General features: G+C 48.4%; 1 protein-coding gene across 3 annotated transcripts in view; it reads right to left on the bottom strand.

The window, feature by feature from the left end:
* Positions 1-271: 271 nt before the first annotated feature.
* The window catches only part of dusp8a (dual specificity phosphatase 8a), a 41,366-nt gene continuing 19,631 nt past the window's right edge, over positions 272-22,006 (bottom strand). For 2 of the 3 annotated variants that reach the window (XM_084018068.1, XM_084018067.1), the window contains exons 4-7: positions 4,658-4,824; positions 4,388-4,547; positions 3,937-4,060; positions 272-3,610 (exon numbers count right to left, since the gene is read on the bottom strand). In XM_084018068.1, the coding sequence (XP_083874194.1) occupies positions 2,389-3,610; positions 3,937-4,060; positions 4,388-4,547; positions 4,658-4,824 (1,673 nt within the window). In that variant the 3' untranslated portion in view covers positions 272-2,388. Of the gene's footprint in view, positions 3,611-3,936; positions 4,061-4,387; positions 4,548-4,657; positions 4,825-10,655; positions 11,443-22,006 lie in introns of those variants that run through there. The other variant, XM_084018069.1, reaches the window with a different exon arrangement.

The following is a 22,006-nucleotide window of genomic DNA, read 5'->3' as shown; positions in this document are numbered from 1 at the left end:
CGTCAAGCAGCCTAAGGTATCAGGATTTTCTTTTTAAAAACTCATCGAAATTCATCAGTGTTCTTAGATGAGTTGCTATTTACACAACAAAATAATAATAATAATAATAATAATAATAATAATAATATTTCATAACAACAATTTTAGCAAATGGGACAGCCTGCATCATTTTTGTTACATGTCATAAATAATTCTAACAACATTTCTTAAAAATATCAGGGGATGGGTGAGGAGAGCTTGCTTCGGGGGGGGGGAAACAGAGGAATCTATATGAACTTACTGTGGCTGCAGCAGCCCAAGGTCAAAGGTCAGAGATCACCAGAGAGAAAAAAAAGCTAGTCAAGGGTCAGGAAAAATAAAGACATTTTTTCATTATAAATAAATAACCATCTCGCACCAGGAGAGCAACTTTTCCATTTTCTTTTCACCTCAAGATACGAAGATCTGCTTTTTTTTCTTTACATTTTGTTACGCCGTTTTTTAATCAAAGCTTCGAAAATAAGAAAAGAAAGAGAGAGCGAGAGAGAGAGAGAGAGAGGGAGAGAGAGAAATTGAGGGAGCTTTACGGACATGCATTGTGCTGATGGACCAGCAGCTACCCTGTGATGGGCCTGGCTCACTGAAAGATCCCCTGAGAATGAACAAAAGGGTGTGTGGCCTATGCTTTACATTTGTGAAAATCTGTGTAAGTGCATACAGTATAGGGCGTTTGTGTGTTGGTTTCAGCTTTGGTGGTGATGGTGATGATGATGATGAAGAGGAGGAACTGGTGCTGGCTTGGAGAGGACACTCAAACTTGAAAGAGTGTTGTTTGCATATAGTTGTTGTTATGCTTTAACTCTGACAGAAAATGTTTTACTGTGTATCAGAGAGTGTGTCGTCCGCTTATTCTTACACAACACAATGTCGGCTGAGCTGTCGATCATAATAAATCCGCGAATGCACACATTACGGAAATCCTCTTCCAGTGGGATGTTGGTGCCATCCTCCAAATATCAAAACAAGACGCTCTAAATCTGTACTTTGAAAACTCCAGACGGCTTTCAGAGGATCTGGTTGCCGTGAGGCGTAAAGGGGGAAACTGAAGTCGGTTATCAGAAAGCAGAAAAGTGCATTTCAAATCAAACATCACTCTCCCCAAAGAAGGAACAGCACATATTGCTTGCTTTGTTTTTGAATGTTGAATACGTGTATTTGTTTGAATGTGTGTTCATAAATACCATACAGCAAATAATAATAATAATAATAATAATAATTCAACAAGAAAAAAAGAAATAAATCCACAAAACATTATATTATTTCTCATTACCAGAATGAACCAATACAATAAATTAAAACTATAACTGAACAGAAAAAGTCCATTAGAAGTCCATTAAAATTGCTATATATATTCATATTGTATATATAGTATTTGTCTGTCTGGTGCATGCTCAGTGGTGACCATAGATGATGACTGGGAGCAGTGGGAGGGGCTTGAAGGGGGTCTATAAAGTAGCTGATGGACCGTTAAAGCGAACCCTCGCCACTATGCGGAAACCTCAGTCCCATCACGCTTTTAACACTGGAAACAAGGGAGCCAGAGTCGGGAAAGACACGCTGTGCTTTAAGGGGGGGGGGGGACACGCTGCCCGTCTTCAAAAGTCTTTTCAGCAACAAAATGCCGAGGATCCTTCATTGTTTGGATACAGTACCGCCGTTAGATTGAGTCCTTGGGATCTCTCTGCCTTGTGCTGTGGTGATGTGAGGAGACGGTGCTGTTAAGAAGTCTGTTATTGTTGCCTGATGTTGCTATGCAGAGTCTGTAGCAGGCAGAGCCACGGGGAGAAGAAGAAGGGGGGGGGGGGGCAGATGTAGTCGTGCGAGGTTCTGAGGCTTTTCTGACACCGGGGTGAAGCTTTGGGAGGAAAAACATGGGGCTTGGTTTCAAATCACAAGCTATACACCCACTGAAGCACACTACATTGGACCGCAGGCAAACAGCTTGTGTCCGTGCTCGTGACAGCACGGTGAGGATGCAACGCCACACTTTGTCCTGGGTTCATTTCTTTTTTCTTTTTTTTTATCTGTGACGGACACAAATGTACAGTACCTACAGTCACACCCCCCCCTCCCCAGACTTTTATTCAGATTTGTATCAGAGTTCAGGATGGCTCAGCACCACGTCGCAGCCTCCGTCTCTGCCGGCGCGAATGCTAGTTCGCTCGCTAACCGCTTCACATTAACTCTCTGCTCGTGTGTCATTTTGTTCTTCTCAAGTTGGAGTCTTCTAACACTGTCTGTGAGGGGGAGCACGAAAGCCTGACCTCCGTCGCATGTCCTCCTCTTGCACTCCCTCTAACTAGTCCATTTCTGCCCCCAGGGGACGGCCCCCATCATGTCCATTATCTGTCAGGACACCTCGATGATCTCCATGCTCCCGGAGAAGCTCGACTGCTTCCCGATCTTCCCCAGTTCTTCTCGGGATCGCGTCTCGGCGATGCCCTCCTCGAACTCCATCTGACAGCTGCGCCGCTTGAACTGCTTCTCCGACGCCGACCCGCCGTTGTTCGTGCTGTTGGACAGGGTCGCCGGGGACAACGACATGGAGTCTCGGTGGTCTCTCTGTGCCGGCGCCGCCGAGGACTTCTCCCTCTGGGATTTGTCTCGTAACCGCACGCCTTCGCTGCAGCCGAACGCCACGTACGCCGAGCTGCTCCCGAACCTCACCGATGACTCCTCTCTCCCCTCGCCCACTCCTCCTCCCAGCTCCATCTCGCCCTCGCCGGCCTCCACTGCCCCAAAGTGCCACGGCGCATCTGTGGTGGGGGTGACGGGAGTGACGGGAGTGGTGGCCTGGACAGTGTCTCTGTGTTTGGTCCACATGGCCCCGGACCCCGCGGTGGGCAGGGAGGGTAGTGACAGGAGCAGGGAGCCCTTTAGGTTTTCATCCTGGCTGGGGCTCTTGTGGTCCAGCGACAAGCTGAGGGACTGTGGAGGTTGGGAGTGGACCGGGGAGCTGCCGGAGCAATGCTTGGGTTTCCTCCTGGGTCTGGATGAGGAAGAACCAGACCGATGGACTCCTTCACTTCCTCGGAGCCCCAAGCCTCCAATGCTGCCCCCCCTGCCCGGTGAGGGGAACGGTGATTCGGCGGAGCTGGGGCTGTCTAGGACGGGAGACTGGGAACAGACCCCGTTGGAGGTGCCTGTTCCTGGGCTGTCAAGCTTGCACAGCTTGGGGACGTCTTCTGAGTGTGTGGGCGCCAGGTTGAGGCAGGGGCTGGGACTGTTCGGGGAGTAGACCGACTTGATGTCCAGGGAGAAGGAGCGCTTAAGCCGGTTAGTGTCCATGATTCTCTCCGCGGAGAGGTGAAGGCCGTTGAAGCCTTGCTGGAGGGAGGTGGGTGATGGCAGCTTGGGTTCTGGCGGGATGTGCGGATCTGCGACAGACGAGTCGTGGCCGTTGATCTCGAAACCCCCGTTGACCTCCGAGCTTTGCTTCGCGCTTTCGGAGATGTTGTCGTCGGAGGATGAATTTAAAGCTTGCAGGATTCTCAGGCCCTTCTCAAACTCCAGGAGCTGACCCAGGAAGTTGAAGTTAGGGGAAATGGACGGCCTCCGGTCCTTGACGAACCTGCGAGGAGGAAAAGAGTCGGAAGGTATTAGTCACAGGAAAACCGCAAGGCTTGCTCTTGAAGCGTGATCTGTGGCCAAGGTCTGACGGTAAATCATGTCTGGGACGTAGGATGTGAACAGTTTTACTGATGCACAATACATGAACCTTTTGTACACACACCGTTTCCTGGCATCTCACAAGTTCATTTCTCACGACTAAAAGGCAGGGGAGGGAGGGCGGGATGAGAAAATGACTAGCATAGCTTCTAGCATTACGTTTAACAGCCTTTTAACAGAGGCTGACACCACAGCTCAGCTGGTCGTGGGTGGGAGGAGCGAGCGTACCTGTAGGCATCATCTGATGACAAGCCCATTGTCTTCATGATGTATGCAATGGCGATGGTTGCCGAACGCGAGATTCCGGCCAGGCAGTGCACAATGACTCTGCAGTTTGACACCTTAGCTTTGTCTGCACGGGGGAGAGAGAACACACACGTTAAGCACAAAGTGTCTGCAGACAATCGACGTCTATTGAAAGCAAACTGACGTTTCCCGGAAGAGTGCGGGGGGTCACCTGAGCGACGAGTAACTATTGTTACCTAAGCTGCATGTGAACGTTTATAAACTGCGACAATGGGTGAACGCGTGGTATCGAATGTCGAGGCATTCTTTCGACAGGTAGCTTGAAAATGACCTCAACTCCTTATAAAAGGCGCTTCCCCTCGGTGGCTATTGTGCTTCGGGCTGCTAATCTTCAAATCCAAACACTGTGTCACTACATCTCCTCTCCTCTTACCTATGAATTCATTCGTTTTGTCCAGCCAGGGAAGCAACTTCTCGCAGTAGTTGTCGTTGACTGGGATGCGCATGAAGTGGCTCTCGCTGATGAAGTCTGGCTTGGGGCAGGTGTTGCTGGCGTTCAGCACATAAGTGATACCATTCTGAGCCATGAGATCCTGCAGAGTAAGTGAGAGTTCAAGGTCATGTTTTGTTGCCAGGTAACTATAATAGCAAATTTGATTTCAACACTAAAACGAGTGAAAACGATGCAAACTGTGTATTCTACCTTGTTGAGGACGTCCTTCTGTGAGCCCAGGTAGAGGTGTGGCAGGATGCGAGTGGGCCCTACATTTGCCACAGGCAGGCAGGGCTGGGACAAGCTCATAGGTAGAGCGGTGGCAGGTTTCCCTTCACACAGGCCGGGGAAACAGGAGGTGAAAGCAGCAAAGCCTCCTGCAGAGAAAGAAGAGAAGGAGAGAACTGGTTAGGTACACTAAGGATTTTCCACAGAGCAGTCACACAACACCCTGGGAACTCTGCAAAAGACTCCCATGAACTCATCGAGAGCACCATTAGCAGAGCAAACAGACGCTCTGTAGGCTTTAAGCGGTGGATCTGGGCTACAATGTCTGGGTCTTGCTTAGTGCAACAGGAGCAAAAAAAAAAAAAAAAAGAGGCTCTCTGTGTGCTTCTGTGTGCGAGTTAGGTTAACTGCTGGGCGGCCAGGAATGTGTGCGTCTGGCCCTTTAAGAGGCAGGCGGCTCCGCTTTTGGCATATGTGCATATGTGTGTGTGTGTGTGTGTGTGTGTGTGTGTGTGGCTCTGTTTCCTGCATGAGCTCATGTCCTGTAGCAGTGCATTGCGTCAGGCTGGGGGAATGAGAGAGGCCACAGGTGCAGGGCCAGGACAGAGGCCCAGTAACATCCCCCTGACAACCGCGCGCGCACACACACACACACACAATCATACATATGCACACACACACGCACAAACATACATGCACACACACACACACGCACGCACAAACGTTAACAAGATGATAGCCTCCAAGAAGATACAATCTGAACATGATCACATCATCTTGCATCACAACATATGCTCAATATTCACTCTCACTGTGTGTAATGCTCTGTCGACACACACACACACACACACACACACACACACACACACACACACACACACACACACACACACACACACACACACACACACACACACACACACACACACACACACACACAGGCACTGCTTGCACACATACATACAAACACACACACCCACACACAGAAATACCCATACTCATCATTACTCTGCAGTGCTGCGGTTGTATAACTACAGGGTGGGGGCCAACGGGAGTAGGTGAGGGTGAAGTGTGTGTGTGTGTGTGTGTGTGTGTGTGTGTGTGTGTGTGAGTGAGTGTGAGTGACCTCGCCAAGGAGTATGTAGAATGGAGGGGAGTGCTTCAAGGAAACCCTGAGCCCCAGAAAGGAGATTAGAACCTAATCTTGGTTCAGCCCTGCCTGACCCAATCTGGGACGTAGCACACACACACACACACACACACACACACACACACACACACACACACACACACACACACACACACACACACACACGCCCACACTCACACACATGCGCACACACACGGAGTGAGAGTGAGTGAGACATGACATCACTGTTCTAAAGTAGCACACACAGCACAGGCAGGACATTGCCTTCCGTTGTAACACACACCCAGCTGCACTACTCATGTAGCAACGTCTGGCCAACACACACACACACACACACACACACACACACACACACACACACACACACACACACACACACACACACACACACACACACACACACACACACACACACACACACACACACACACACACACAAAGCATGCTTTCAGCAGCCTCAACAGATATGAGATCTAAAATTTTAAGGTTATGCAAAGGTTCAGTGGATTATTTTGTTGTTGCCCTATTTCACAACAGCAGCTTGTGGGCTGAGGGTGCATCCTCATGACCCAGAGCTATTCTGGGTGCGCTGCCCCTTTAAGTGCAAAGTGAAGAAGGGTTGTCTGTTTCCAGCTATTAATGGCAACCGGCGGAGCAATGACATCAGCGCTCCACATGGGGGGGTGGAGTGGAGCGGAGGGTGGATGCAGAGTGTAGAAAGGGTGATCAGATAACGAAGATAAGGAAGGAACGCTTAATGCAAAAGAAGCGAGCGGCCGATGGCTTGCTACACTAGCATGTGTGTACGATCTGCCCTTTTTGGCCCCTCTTGAGTAGACTAAACAGCAATTTGTAGTTCACAGTTTGGCTTTAGCCTGCACTGGCACTGTACAATTTCCACCAGAGCCTTTCTAGTGATCCTATGGGCGGTGCTACAGTGTCAGTAATTGATAAAACAGAGGGAGAAAGGCTTTTTCTTTGAAGGGTTTCTTCCTGGCGTCTTTGTTCCCAAGCTGCTGGTGTGGAGCACACACACACACACACACACACACACATGCAAGGAAAATAAATGGTGCTACATATAGCCCCCCCCAGCCCGCCCCACCCCAGATATACACACACTGTACAGTGTGAGGAAGCGCCATGTTCCTGGAGACAGTTAAATCAACAGGAAACGCCTCACGTCACACAGCAACCATTTCCCCCTCTGAGCGAGGACATTGTTAGAGAGTTGTTGGAAGGACAGAAGACAGGACGTTCCACAGTGGAGACGGCGCTTGTGTGTGCGCTTTGACACCGAGGAGAAAGTTTGCGTGTGTGTGTGTGTGAAGGGAAGTGAACACATGAATGAAAACATTTTTTCCCCGAAATAATTCTCGGCCTTTTGATCGCGTGTGCGCCTGGATTAATAATTACAGCCGCGATTACTGTGGGCTGACCTCATCTCGTGTTACATCAGCATCAAAGTGGCAGGAAGGCAGTGGAGCCGGCGTGTGACGGGTGGGGGGTGGGTGGGTGAGTAAGGGGTTACTGGCATGATGGCGGACGGGAGTCAGAGATAAGAGAGCAGGACTGAGTGTTTTTACATGACTGTGACATTACGTCGACTCAATTACCAACACCTCCCTTGTAGTCGAAAGCTTGACGCGGCTGCCACAAATGGACGTTAGTCACACAGGAGATAGCGTGTTATTGTCACCTCGTCACCTGACCCCACTCTACTTAAGGTTGCCATGACAGCGAGGAAGGGCAGTGATGTTGATGACAGTTGGCTCCCCGTGTCCCCCTGAGTGCTGTCAAGAAGGAATAAAGCACACACTGAGCACCCAAAGGGCACACACACACACAGATGCACACACACACACTGAGCGCCAAATAAACCCAAAGAGACGTGGCCTCACATTCTCCAAAAGACAACGATGACACACATGTCCATTCCAATCTAAGCACACACATAAACACACTGTACAGTCACACTGAGGTCACTGAAAATACCCCGTGACACACACCAGCCCAGCTGTCCGCGACGATGACGTCACAATGTCAACTGGGAGAGATGAGTTCACCCTCATGATAACCAGTATAGACCGGCGCACATTAAACCCGACAGATGAAGCCAACCAGCTGGGCTGCACAGGGTAACTCCAATATGTATCAAGGGGTGCCTTCATGCTCGTCCCGGGTCGAATCCTCCCCTCCTCCGTTTGAAACGGAATAGAATCACATTCTGCTCAACGGAAATAAAGGCCGCTGTCATTCCCGGTCACATGCTGGAGTCGTGACCTTGTGCCTCACGGAAATACTATTAAAACTGTTATTTTTTTGGGCTTCCACATCACGTGAACAATACATCATGTATCATGTACTTCTGGAAAATTGACTTGGACAGGATGTGACTAACCCAATTTTAAACACACACACACAGAAAAAAAAAAAAAGGTTTGGGGTAGAGAGAAAACACATAACTGGGAAAGAGGGCACTGTGTCGCCATCGGCAATGCTAGCCAGCGGTGACTTCCTTTTTCCGTTTTCCTCTGCCCACTTCATTTATGCAACTGCTTATTTTCCTCTCTTGCCGTGTCAGAGCGGAGCCCTCAGGCCTCCTTTGTTCGCCGGTTCCCCCCTCCTCATCAGTCACTTCCTACGGCTTAATATTCACATTTCACTTTAAGAGTGCAGGTTATTATCTCACAAGTCTGTGTTTGGTAGAATATATTCGGGTCAAATATGGGGGGGGGGGGGGTTTGCTGTTTCTTGAATAGATGCAGAAAGCTGAATGGAAGTGGAATCCCGGGGATATCGACAGGATGAGCAGAGACATGCATCACCTGCCCGGCTGTTATGGTAAATGGGAGCTCTGCTGTTACATCACTGCTGTTGGTACAATTGAGTGCCTCGTCAATACAAGCTCACCCCCTCCCTCTCGTCTCTGCGTGTTTCAGTCTCTGTGTAGCTTTCAGTTGCCCTCTTTAACTCGTCTGTTAATGGACAGAGGCGCACACACACACACACACACACACACACACACACACACACACAATCCGAAGCCTGGGGGCATTGATCTGCCTGAATGAGTCCCCCGCAACCCTCCATCTCTCTCTGTGGTTCATATCGGGGGAGACATGACGCCATCCTCTGTGCCCCTCCAGCTGTCCCCTCCACTATGAGGGGACATTTGCATCTCAATGTGACCCCCCCCCCTCCACCCACCCCCTCCCAACATGACATCATTGCACACATGTCCCACTCAGCTCCACAAAGGCTGTGCTGCAGCCCGGAGAATTGATGGCAGTGTGTGTGTGTGTGTGTGTGTGTGTTTTAGGGGGGTAGAGTCTGTCACAAATGTGGAGATGCACAGACCACAGATGAGGTAGCGGGATGATGTCATCGCTTTTCATGCAGGGCGTCAGGTTGATGATGTCCGGGGCCGACTGTGTGTGATTAACGCGTGTCATCTCGGCTGGCGGCTGTTTATTGTCCCTTCTATCTTAGTACACAGATAGCGGGAGTATGTCACTTTGATCAACTGCCGTTTCAGCAGTATCGTGTTATTGCAATACACGGCCGTAAACGCTCCTCTAATTCGGCCCGCATTCACAAGTCTATTTCCACAGAGACGTGTCGAAGTGCCTGGAAATAACCCGTGACAGACACTAATTTCTATTTTCACGGCAAACGTGTGAATTGTTTGCTAGCTTTTTCCTGAGATAACGAGTTTGACACTTCGGCTCCAAAATCCTGCCGAGACTGACGGTACATGCCCGTGAGCACACACACACACACACACACACACACACACACAAAGAAACTCAAGTGTGGCAGGTGTGGAAGGCTGCCGTTCTAACTGCTTTGATCCGGCTTTCTCATATGCATATCTACAATTGCATGCAAACTTTACACCCACAAGAGGACCAAGACGGTCCAACATTTTCGATGACTGAATCCATTTTTTTGTGCCGTATGCATGCAAGTGTGTTGCTATACAGAAAGGATTCTCTTCCACAGCGCCACGGCTCTGCATTGCCTCATCGCTCTGTGTGAAAGGTGTTATGTTAAACACCTGCAGTGCACACTGCACACATATTGATAACATAATCTCCACAAGACACCATTCTGCAGAGAGAGAGAGAGAGAGAACAGGAGTGGAGGGGGAAAAAGAAGCCAAGAACAGAGGGGAAGAAAGAGACAGAAAGAGCCTTTGTGATAGTTTTACATCTCAATGACCACAGGCTGAGAGAGCATGAGCACTATGTCATACCGCCGGTCATGGCTCTCATCCCTCTCCCCCCCCCAGAGACCTTTTTCTCTCCTCTCTTTCCTCTTCATTGCTTCTCATCTTCATAATGTCATCCCCTTAATCCCCCTTCTTCCTATTCTCTCTCTCTAAACACTGTGCAAACAAAAAGGTGGGAAAACAATTAGCGGGTTTGTCGGTGTATTCTTTTGTAGCAGTAAATCTCACTATCGATGCAGCAGACGTCCTTAGAAACTCGATTCACGTCCACCTTTCATTTGCAGCGTGCACGGACAGGAAGGGCTCATTTACCTGCGAGCCCACTGTGCCTTTGTACTCATGTGCAGAGCGTTATCAGGGGCTTTCCCCCTCAAACACACCTTCAACTGTACACAGCGGCGGTGCATTTTACAGCCAAACCGCCAGCAACGTCTGTGTTTGTATAACATTAACTCACACGCTATTGGCATGTTCGTCTCGCTCTGTAACCCCTGTACACAAGGCCGACGTCCTCAACATGTACAGAAGACAAAATTATGTTCTCAAACACACACTCTCAATCACTTCTCCTGCACCGAGTCCAGATCTATACACACCTCGTAGCTCTCTCCCCTCCTTCATACGGCGGACCCTGATCTTCAGCCTCATGTCTGTGTCCTGCAGGTCCGGCCAAAAACAGTCGTCCGCTGGGGCAATCACCACATCCAGAGGCATCCCCCAGAACGCACTCTGTTTCACGCACACACAAATTGTTCTGGTGCCCCCCCTCTTTTTTTTAGGGATGGAGCGAGCCCTCGCCACGCAAAAAAAAATGGTCAGAACCAACCAGCAAGGGGCCGATTGAGACGAGCCCAAAAGTCTGAGTGTAACAATCCCAAAGTAGACAAAAACTCCAGCTGGTGCTCAAGTCCACTGGTCAAGTCGCTGGTTTCAGCGTCCAGACCCTCTGAGAACAAAACCCAGTATGACAAAAAAAACTAGTCCCAAATGTCTGTGGACACGCTCCTCAAATCCACCTATGCAGGAATCCCATGAAATGACCACAAAAAATTCCTAAAATGCTTTTGTGAGAAAAGAATGGTCGCCACACAGAGAGCGGGAGGAAAAAGCAAAAGTGTCTGGTCTGTAAAGGCTGTACGTGAAAGCCAGCTGTAATGCGCCTGCAGCTGGTTTACAGAGCGTCTGTGTGTCTCTCTGAGCGCTCGCTCTGTCTCTGTGACTCCACAGCAAGAAGAGCTGCCCACTATTGTTGTGCTGCTGCACTCTCCCCGTCTCTGATTGGCTCAGTCGCTCGGCTTACACTCCTCCCTCTGCCTCCCTCCTCCCCTGTCTCTCTCTCTCTCTGTCTCTCAGCAAAGGGGATGACGGAGCTGCACTCTCTCCTCGAGCTCTGGGGGTGAATGAGCTCACTTGCCGTGAGCTCAGACTCTACCCTCCCTCCCTCTCTTCCTCCCTCCTCCTCCTCCTCCTCCTCCGCACCCTCCCTCTCTTGTGGAGCCAGCGCTCCGTCATAGCTAATGTCTAAGGCATGTAACCACATTCCTTACTCACTCAACAAATATGCGGCCACCTCAGGGGCCTAGCTGCGGAGCAGGATGGGGGCTAAGACACAGCTAGAAGGCGGTGGAGCAGACACATAAGCGCCGTAGTATTTGTGTTGTCGATTGCAGGGAAGAGAGGAAAATGATGTGCACGACAATATGCCTCTTAAAAGATTTGCTGAGGGGTTTGTGAACTTGAAAAGCCACAATGGGATGCAGATTTCCAATATTATATTCATATGAAATTCCAAACAAAATTCTTTCTTGACAAAGATGTATCGTAAGAAGAGGCTGAATACCTACATGAGGGTTGACTGCCTTAAATGTCCTGCAGCTTCCAAGCCAATGACACTCGCTGCAGAGGGGGGGATTAGGACCGTCACTGTGTTGGAAGCTGATTTGCTTCCGAAGGTGAGGGAGCGTGTGCGACTTTGCCATGTTTCCTGCTCTGGCTCATGTCTAACGCGCCTGTTTTTTTGGACACTGTGTTCTCGTGTTTGAGGATGAAAAAGGAGAGGAGAAAAAAAAAGAGAAATGAGCGGACAAAAGACGACGGGAAGCAGAGAGGTGATGAGAAGACCAAACGAGCTCGTGGTCGGCAGCCATCATCCCATTTGACAGGCCACAGACTTCTGGTACTTACTATGGAATGACAAACACGTCGGCCACAAGTCCAGCTATGGAAACAAAGCAGCACAGGGTTTAACCTCACCGCTGGACGAGACTGAAGGTTAACTGAAAGTTAGCAAGTTATTATGCAAATCATTTTAAACAGCAGCCCAAACATAGGTTTGTATCGTGGCGGTTCTTTTGTGCTGCATCAACTTTCTCGGTTCTAATAAAAACGGCACGAGATTCTTTAAAGCCTGCCGTGAGTGGGCCAGTGTCCTGTCTGACTGTCTGTTCAAGCTCGAGGCTTCACGCTACACTGATTACATTCAAACCAGGTCAGATGGGCTACGAGGACATTAAGTCATCGCTGCACGAGAAGAAGAAGAAGAAGAAGAAGAAAACAGAGCAAATAAGCTTATACAAGATGTCTAGTTAGGGGGGCCAGCTGCATGCTCACTGACTGACCTCATCCCATCACTGCAGACCCCTGAATGATCACACACGGGTGAGAACAGCTTTACGTCACCCTCTGCTCAGCAGCGGGTCACTGAGAGAAGGGGGAGGAAATAGGTCACTTGGCGATGATGAGCTTTGTGAAAAATGCAGACATCGGTTTTGGGAGGATATTCGAACCAAGAACAAACACACACACACACACACACACACACTCATCTGAAGCTGCTTGGAGCAGGTGTGGCACTCCACAGTGGTCAACCTGGGTCACTGCACTGCAAACACACCGATCGTCCAACCTGTTTGAACGCACGCTTCGGTTTTTTGGTTGTGTGTGTGTGTGTGTGTGTGTGTGTGTGTGTGTGGCTCGAAGCCATAAAAACCGACAACTTCCCCACACCTGCACACCCGCAGCAGTGGAAGCCAACAGCAACAAAACAAAAGTAGCTGCCGGTCTTTTTTTTATGGTCAAACTCTTTTTGAGTTCCTAAAGCAAACACATTACCTTCACTCTCTTTACACCGCTCTCCTCCTCCTCCTCCTCCTCCTCCTCTCGTCCTCAGCAGGGTAACAAGGCTCAGAATAGTAGGCGTGTTAATTAGAGGATTACAGCCAAGACGCTATAAATGACAGCCAGGCCTTTTTTATTGACTGCACATGTGTGCCCTGCTGCGACAGGAATAGGTAGGACGCTCACTCCGGGTATCCCCCCCGCCCTCTTCCTCTCCACTGACATCTCTTAGATTTAGAGTGTGCTTTTATGGTCGAGGGCTTGTTACTGGGGCAACGCACGGTTTACACAGAGACACAGCCAAAACAGACAGGGAGATGAGTATGAGATAGCGGTGCGAGACAGAAAGAGAGAAGGTGTGTAAAGGCCAAAAGGAGCCGTGGAGACCAGAAGGACATGGTGGAGGGGTCATGTGTTGTCAATGATGCAAAGGGTAATGGAGAACTGATGTAAAGACCTCATCTGCACCCGAAGACTGGAGAGAAAACAAATAAATTAATAAACAGTGTGGATATTTGGTCACATTCTAATCTAGTTTTGTGTGAATGCAAATATATCATGTGGTGTAAACTGACAGGTGTGGCCTGTCCGTCGTCTTCACTCTTTTACACTTCCCCTGCAATTCTTTAACTAAAAACATTTAATGCTTTAAGTAATACATGTTTTTTTTTTCTGTCCTGGAAGGGGAATATTTTATATTCACACTGACGTATTTCTGAGTCGTTTTAACCCATTTCTATGCTTTGTGTTCATTGTTTCTTGTGTCTCTTTCACAGCTGCACGTCGCAAAATCACATAGTTATGTATTGATTTGGTTCTGACACATATTTGTCAGGAAACTGAGCCAATCCACCAATAATCACCGTCTAAAACGACCAATGCAAACAATACCTCCTTAAAAAACCCGTCTATCCAGCTTTATATTCCATGCAGAATACATTTAATCTATTTGGTCAGCGGCCCCGTGCACCCTTCCCTCCCCGGTGAGACAGGCAGCGACAGGAGCGTCATCTGACACCACAGATCAACTGTCAGGACACCACGGGAAAGAGAGAGACGTCATTCTCCGGATGGGGCAGGTTAGGGTGATGAGTTAATGTGTGTGTGTGAGTTAACGTGTGTGTGTGTGTGTGTGTGTGTACCCATGTGTTGCGACCATGTGTGAAGAGGATGAACGGGGCAAGGTGAGAGGAAGACAAGAGAGGACATTGCTGCGGGGGTTGGAGGGGATGAGATAGACAGTTATTTGCTCCAACATACGTAAACACAAGCATATGTGCACAAGTGTATGTGTATAGGTGTGTGTGTGTGTGTGTGTGTTGATAGTGCTGGTTGTCAGGGGATCAGTAACAAGGCTGCTCTTGCAGTGATGTAATGCCTACAGGAGAACACAGCTGCCATGCCTGGGGGGTGAGGTAGTCACCGAGGGAGGGAGAGGGGAGGATGGATGGATGGAGCAATCGGGGGTGGGGGAGGTGCTGGAGGAGAGGAGAGGGGGTTAGGTAGCTGGGGGTGCTGGATGCAATTGGGGGGTGTTTGAATCCATAGAGAGATGGAAGCTGCTTTGGTGGTGCAAATTGCTTTTTAATTTATTTATTTAATTTCTTTCTTTATTATTTATTGTATAGTTTTATTCTTTGATTAGATATCACTCAATACACTAAATACACAATTTAAGATGTTTTATTTAGGCAAACGTCTTACATTTAATACACTTTTGTATTGCAGGAACAAAAGGAACAAATATATTTAAAAAAAGGTATCGTTCTTGTTTTGTATTGCACAGATATCCAAACATTCAAATAGTGTGCGTGCCGTATGTGTGTCGATATTCTCTCCTCAGCCATGTGGCTTCCCAACTTAATTTCTTAGAACTTCCTTCATCCCGTCTTCAGACAGAAAACATGAGCCGATGACGCCAGAAGCAAAAGGTTGAGGAGCTGAAGACGAGGGGAAGATGGAGGGAAGTGCTTCTGAGATGTAAAGAGCAGGCGGGAGGCGGGGTGTATGCGATTAAGGCAGCAGTGACGCACTCAGTTGTGTGTGAGTGTGTGTGTGTGTGTGTGTGTGCGCTCATGCATTTGGTAGTTTCATCTATATCTGTGCAGCCTGGAGGGAGGCCTGCTTGCATCAGTCATGCAGAAGACCCCCTGCCCTCCAAACAACTTAACCCCCTGGAGGAGCTCACCACCCGGAGCTGCTGCAGCAAGAAATTAGTTTACACACAGATAGATATATATAACACTCAAGCAAGTGCTTATACAAAGCGCACACACACACATGCACACAAAGAAAAAGAAGAGGGTAAGCTATCAAACACACCAAGGGGGGCTTTCAGGACCAGACGGGCCCTCATAAACCAGATGAACTACTTAAAAATCCCAGTTGGAGATGTTCAGCGGTGTGTGTGCGTGGAGAAAAAAGGGAGCTGTTAATGCTCAATATGAAATGCTGCGGGCCACCGCAGGCATGTGCTTACAGTATGTTTGCATGCACACGAAGCCCGAGCATTTACTTTGCTTAAAAAGTGTGAGAGTATAACATGATAAATGTTAATTTTAGCCGAGGGTGAGATGGCTCACAGCTGTTTTCTGAGGTTGTATGGATGGAGTTCTGCATGTGCGTGAGAGGGAGAATAAAGGGTGAATAAGAGCATGCAAACCAGCCTGCAGGAATAAAACACATGGACGTGTGTGTGTGTGTGTGTGTGCGTGTGAACACACTGCTTTCATCTGATTTCCCCAGAGGTGAGTTTGTCTATACAGGTCCGCTTGTGCATAACGGATGGTTATTTCATTCTAAATGCTAATAGACTGAGCTGAGATGCACAGGGTTTCCTTGCACCATTCGGAGGCAATAACACACTGAAAACACACCTTAGTCCTCTCTCTCTCTTAATGTCACACACACACACACACACACACACACACACACACACGGTAGCAGGGTGATAACACGGCCGCTCCGACAGAGGAGCTGACAGCGGATCAGTTTGTTTTTAATGAGTTTGTACGGCTGCTACATGCAGACTGACAGGCTGGTCTCAGATCAGTTCAGTGTTAGTTAGCTTCGATGAGCACAGCATGCAGGCTGACTGTCCTGACAGCAGTTGTGGCAGCCGAGCCATCTGGTCCCTCTGTTGGTTTTACTCAGAGTCTACAAGTGTCCCGTCTACCTGTCTCAGACCGCACCGGTGTTTCTCTGCAGTCTGTCACTTCCTGAGACGATCTGTTTCTTCTACACCTCCCATTATCTCATGAGCCCACGCAGCATGGCTCAGTGAAAGGTGTGAAATGTGTTAAAAAGATTTAGTCACTTTTTCCACTGACCTCAAATGCATATCAGTGCTTATTTTCATATAATTATTTCCTAAACAGGAATTTAAATCAAATATTTCTGCTGGTGTTCCAGTGAGTTGAAAGAGAAATACATGCAATCCAGATTACAGACTTTAATGAAAAAATGCGGAATACATAAAAAAAAATAAAAAAAGACAAACTCTGCACATTCATTCACAGGAAGTGAGCACATCCCTGAACTTTTAGTCTTGCAGCCTTGACCTTTCACACACAGATGTGCAGCAGAAGTAGGGCGTAACGCCCTGGAGACTGCATTTGGGCGTACAGGACATGGTGACAGTGGCTATCGCAACACCAGCGGTCAGGGCTGGCTTTCCTGCCATTACAGGCCCCGGAGACACCCGGTGTGTGTGTGTGTGTGTGTGTGTGTGTGTGTGTATGGGGATTGTGTCACATCCACAGTATTGCAGTGACATCACTCCGCCAGCTACAGAAGAACAATAGAGAAGGGATGACGCGATGCCGTGAGAGGAACTGGGCAAGCTGTTTCTGTTTGCTCCCTGCCAACGCCTTTATGGTGCCTTTTAAAATTATTTTTAAAGCAGATGATGGTACTTTTGAACTCGTTTTCCCCTCCTAAATCGAAAGACACTGTTAAAAAAGTACAAATACACACACACACAAACACTCCACGGGACACACATTTGTATACGTACATGCTGAGTTCCCTAGGCGTCTCCCTCTTTTCACCCCGGGGAGCCCTGATGTCACGTTATCAGAAACAGGAAATAGTTACACAACAGAAGTGGAAGTGGCCTCTCTGAAGGCTGCCTTCAACTATGCATGTGTGTGTGTGTGTTAGTATCTGTGTGTGTTTATATGTGTGCAGAGGGGGAGGATATCAGGAGGACCGGGAATGATCACAAAACTGCTGCATTCCTCAATCTGGGGGCCGTGGGCTTGCCTGGAACACTAAAATTAGCCTGTTGCTGTGGCGATGGAAAATCTCCCGCTTTTATCAGGAAGCAGCAGCAGCAGCAGCAGCTCCAGAGGTTCAGCTCAAAAGTTTGTGTGTGGTCAGCATGAAATCACGGTAATAAGACCTCCGTTACAAGTCTGTGTACATACCAGGAAAAGTGTTAAACCGCGGAGGATTTAAACCCTCTGCTCTGCTCGAGGGAACTAGTCTGCTCAATGCCAACGAGCCCAGAAAAGAAAAATCCCCCCCGTCTTTTTTTGGAACATCCTAAGCAATGTGCACGATCGAATAGAGTTTCTCCTACTGTAACACACTTCAGAAGGTTGCCAAGGAATTAAAAAAAAAACGTATCCGCATGGCAGAGGTACAGTCTAAATCTGATTAAGAGACATCAACATGGCAACCAATTAGGAACACAAGGAAGCAGCACTGCGGTATGCCGGAGATAAAGTGCATCAGCTTCAAAGCATCAAGACGGTACGCTGATAAACAGGAATCCACCATTGTTCCAGGGAATGACGCTACGACAGGAGCGGCAGTGGGCAGTCCGAGCATGAATGGAATCCAGTGGATGCAGGCCAACCTCGAGCCGGGATAAACTATCATCATTTTTTTTTAAGCTACTCCTTTCTCCCCCGTTTCTTCTTCCCTTTGGAAATTTCCACTCCACATGTGTGTCAGAGTAATCAGGGTAAAAAAAAAACTAAAAAAGAAAAACGCTGCCGTGGTAAACTGATGGCGCAGCAACCCGAACTACGGAGCACTTGGCCCGAATTCACGGTGAAGTTGGAGTTATGAGGTGCTGATGGGGGTGTCGCGCAGAGAAACCGGCCCTGGGTTAGCTTGCTGTTCAACTTCAGCTCCTGTTGACCCGATGTGTTGACACTGCCTAGGTAACAGTTTAAACAAACTATTTTTATTCCAACCCCCGGATGAATGCATGACAGGGGCGGGCTGGGACGTTCAAAAGGCTTCTAGATAGATTTCAAATGCAGCAGTGGCCAGAAGGTATGCACTGTGAATGGACTGTATACACAAAGCAGCTTAAACAAGTATGGCGGAGGTATTCAGGCCACTGTGGTACAAGCACTGTCTCACAGGATTCCTCCACCGGCTTCACTCTGTAGAAAAACAGGTGAACGTCGTTTTGTGAGAAAAGAAAGCATGTCATACTGAATTATCTGTATGAAGTCTACACAAAAGGACGCAATAAATGTTGTTATTCTGCATGCATACCATAAAGAAAGGGATGAACAGAAAAACGCACATCTAAGATTAAATACTTTGTGTGCGTCTGACATCTTCAGCACTAATCTTTATATCCATGCTGCTTGCAATTTATGCCTTTCACTCCTGTGTGTGCATGTGGGAGAAAATGTCTCTCTTTGCATGCTAAAGTATATGATTGTGTGTTCACTTGTGTGCATTGTGTGTGTTTGCATGTGTGTGTGTGTGTGGCCCCTCTAAGTCAGCCAAGGACTCTGAGTGATGGAGGAGAAGGGGAAGAGGAGCAGGAGGCAAGCAGAGCAGTCAGATCACGTCATGGTGGAAACATTTGGCAACAACTCACATAAACACACACAGACACATAAACAGGCACCCAACACACTGTGCATGCACACACACACACACACACACACAGACACACACTGGCCTGTTTTTGAGGGAAAGAACAGGAAAATGACATCAAGCTCATCATGTGAGGCCAATGAGACAGACGAGGGAGGGGTGAGAATACGGGCAGAAACAGAACATTGTTACATAAAACTCAACTTGGTACAGGCCTCCTCTGGGCCTCGTTACCATATTATGTGTGTGTGTGTGTGTGTGTGTGTGTGTATGTGTGTGAGTCTGTCCATATGTGCATGCATTTGCTTGCTTGCGGGAGTGCGGGAGTGTGTGTGTGTGTGTGTGTGTGTGTGTGCGCGAGTTAAGCACTGGCACAATCCTCCATCAAGGTGTGAGCCTAAATAAGGAGCTCATTGCATACCTGCAGAGTGACTGCAGAAACCAGAGCATCGCGCCGCTCTGGAGCTCCAAGGCTTCTCCTCAAAGTCTCTAACACTTTTTTTTTTCAGAGCACGGAGCTGATGTCATCGATATTTTTGTAGGCCATTTTCTTTGACCTTTGTGCTCCCTCGGTGCTGGTTGGGGTGGGGCCGGTGTGTGTGTGTGTGTGTGTGTGTCTCCTTGTGTGTTTGTGTATCTACAGGCCAGGGTGAGAGCACCGAGGCCACTGGCGCCAGATGTGACGACCGCAGGAGTCTGGAACTAAAAATAGAGCTCTGTTCTCAGCACCGTGAAACAGAAGAGAGGAGAGAGAGGGAGGAGGAGGAGGAGGAGGAGGAGGGGAAAATGAGGAAGAAACAGGGGGGGTAAAGGGGGCTGAAGGAGGGATGGAGAGGAAGGCGAGGGCCATTAAGAATAATGTGTCAGATCTCTCCGGGGAAGGTGAGCTCACCTCCTAATGACACCACTGGCTCCTTCTCAATGAAATCATTGATCTGCTGGAGCTCCCCACGGCGTAATGGAGAGGGGTCGGAGGGAGGGGGGGAGGCAGAGGGCGGAGGAAGGGGGCCAGAAGGTGCAGAGAGGGCAGGTTAGGAGGTTAAGAAGGGGGATGACGGAGAAGGTGGAGAGAGGAAAGGCGAAGGATGGAGGAGGGGAGAACATGAGCCTCAGGCACACAAACGAGAATTGATGTGCAACATGTGACTTGTGGCCAATCAGAACACGGATGGAGACACGGAGAAGCAAATAACTCGTCAACCTGATCTCAATCACGCAGCTCGCTACATTTCTGTTTGCATCTAGTCGTGATGACACAGCTGGAAAGAATGCACTTTCTTTAAGAAAGTTTGAACATTTGACATTTTCTAATCGCATTAAATTTGCGATCCAAGTCCATCGGGCGCACACATATGCACACATGCATGCACACACGTGTGTGTTTCAGAGGATGCGGGGGCTTCCTGCTGGACTCCAGAAACAGAAGAATCCATGAAGCGAGACTTTCAGCTCTGAGGAGGCTGACAAACGCGCCATGGGTCAGTATGACGACCCGTCTCCCTGAATGAGCTCTCCGACCACACACACATGCACACACATGAATGCACAGAAATGTAGCCAATTCAACACTTGCACGTACGTACGCACACACACACACACGCACACACTGGACCTACGTGAAGACACACACTCTCTCACACACACATTCAGGATGAAATGAGGAGTATTACCTCATCTCCTCAATGGCACTCCTCCTCCTGTATTGTCTTTTTCTTTTTCTCACACGTGCACTCTCAAACATTGCCTCATGCGCGCGCACGCGCCACTTCATATGCACATATTCATTGCAGACATGCGCACGGACACACAAAAACACACACACATACACACGGACACAAACAGACCTCCTTATGTAGCTCATTGGAATGTCTCTGTGAACGGTTGCATTGTGAGGATCGGCCTCCCACGATTACCTCACTTCTTCAGCTTCTCTCTGATGCACACGCACACACACACACACACACACGCACACATAGATGCACGCGCACACACACACACACACACACACAGGACCGCCGCCACGTTGTATAACAGCACAGAAGAATGACACATAACCGAATTGACCTTTGCACCTCTATCGGAGCAGTCACACCCTAACCTGATCTCATCAAAGCCCCAGGGCATACAGCAGCTCCTGTGTGTGTGTGTGTGTGTGTGTGTGTGTGTGTGTGTGTGTTTAGTGTATGTGGGCCAAAGAGAGTGTAGGCTGCAGAAAATGAGAGAGAGAGAGAGAGGCACCTTTCATCTCCTAATACCTCTCATCAGTATGTCATCGCCATGTCTCGTCCTCGGTGCCGTTGCATCGAGCTGACAGGCTGACAGCGTGGGAGTCGGCATGCTAAGACGTTAAAAACCCCTAATTGTGTCCTAGGAAAATACTACACACTGATATTATAGTATGTACCACGTATAAATTATCACGGTATGCCATTTTTCAGTTATACAAGAATGGAATATCAAACCAAACCTTGGAGAATACTGCAGGTCAAGGTTTCCTTTTTATTTCCTGTCTCACCACGTCTATATCTCCCCCCCACGTTGTGAGCATCTATGGGAAAATATAACAGTATACAGTACCCAGAAATCAAATAAATTACCTACTTATGTGTAGTGTGAAAGCACATTGAAAAACCTGGTTCGACAGCTTGAATGTCACCAAGCCTGTTAAGGTGTTCATGCTTTCCTGCCTGGATTCCTTCTTGTAGACAATTCACCTTGTAGAGCAGCTAGTAGTGCAACTTACAATCATTTTTATTATCTGCTAATCTGCAGTTTGATTAATCCCTTCATCTATGAGTATGAGAAAAAAAAACTCACATTTGGGAGTTTGGAACCAGAGTTTTTTCCCCCCCTTAAAAATCAAATGAAATATTCATAATCATGATGATTGGGGACTATAAGTTAAGTACACGCTCCATATCTCTCCAGTGCAGAGAATCCAGACATGTCCGGCATGTGCCGCTATTCCTCATCCCTCTCTTAT

Source organism: Eutrigla gurnardus, assembly GCF_963514095.1.
Source record: "Eutrigla gurnardus genome assembly, chromosome: 9".
Lineage (NCBI taxonomy): Eukaryota > Metazoa > Chordata > Actinopteri > Perciformes > Triglidae > Eutrigla > Eutrigla gurnardus.
The sequence above is the reverse complement of the archived record's forward strand: the minus strand, read 5'-3'. Positions and strand labels throughout refer to the sequence as shown.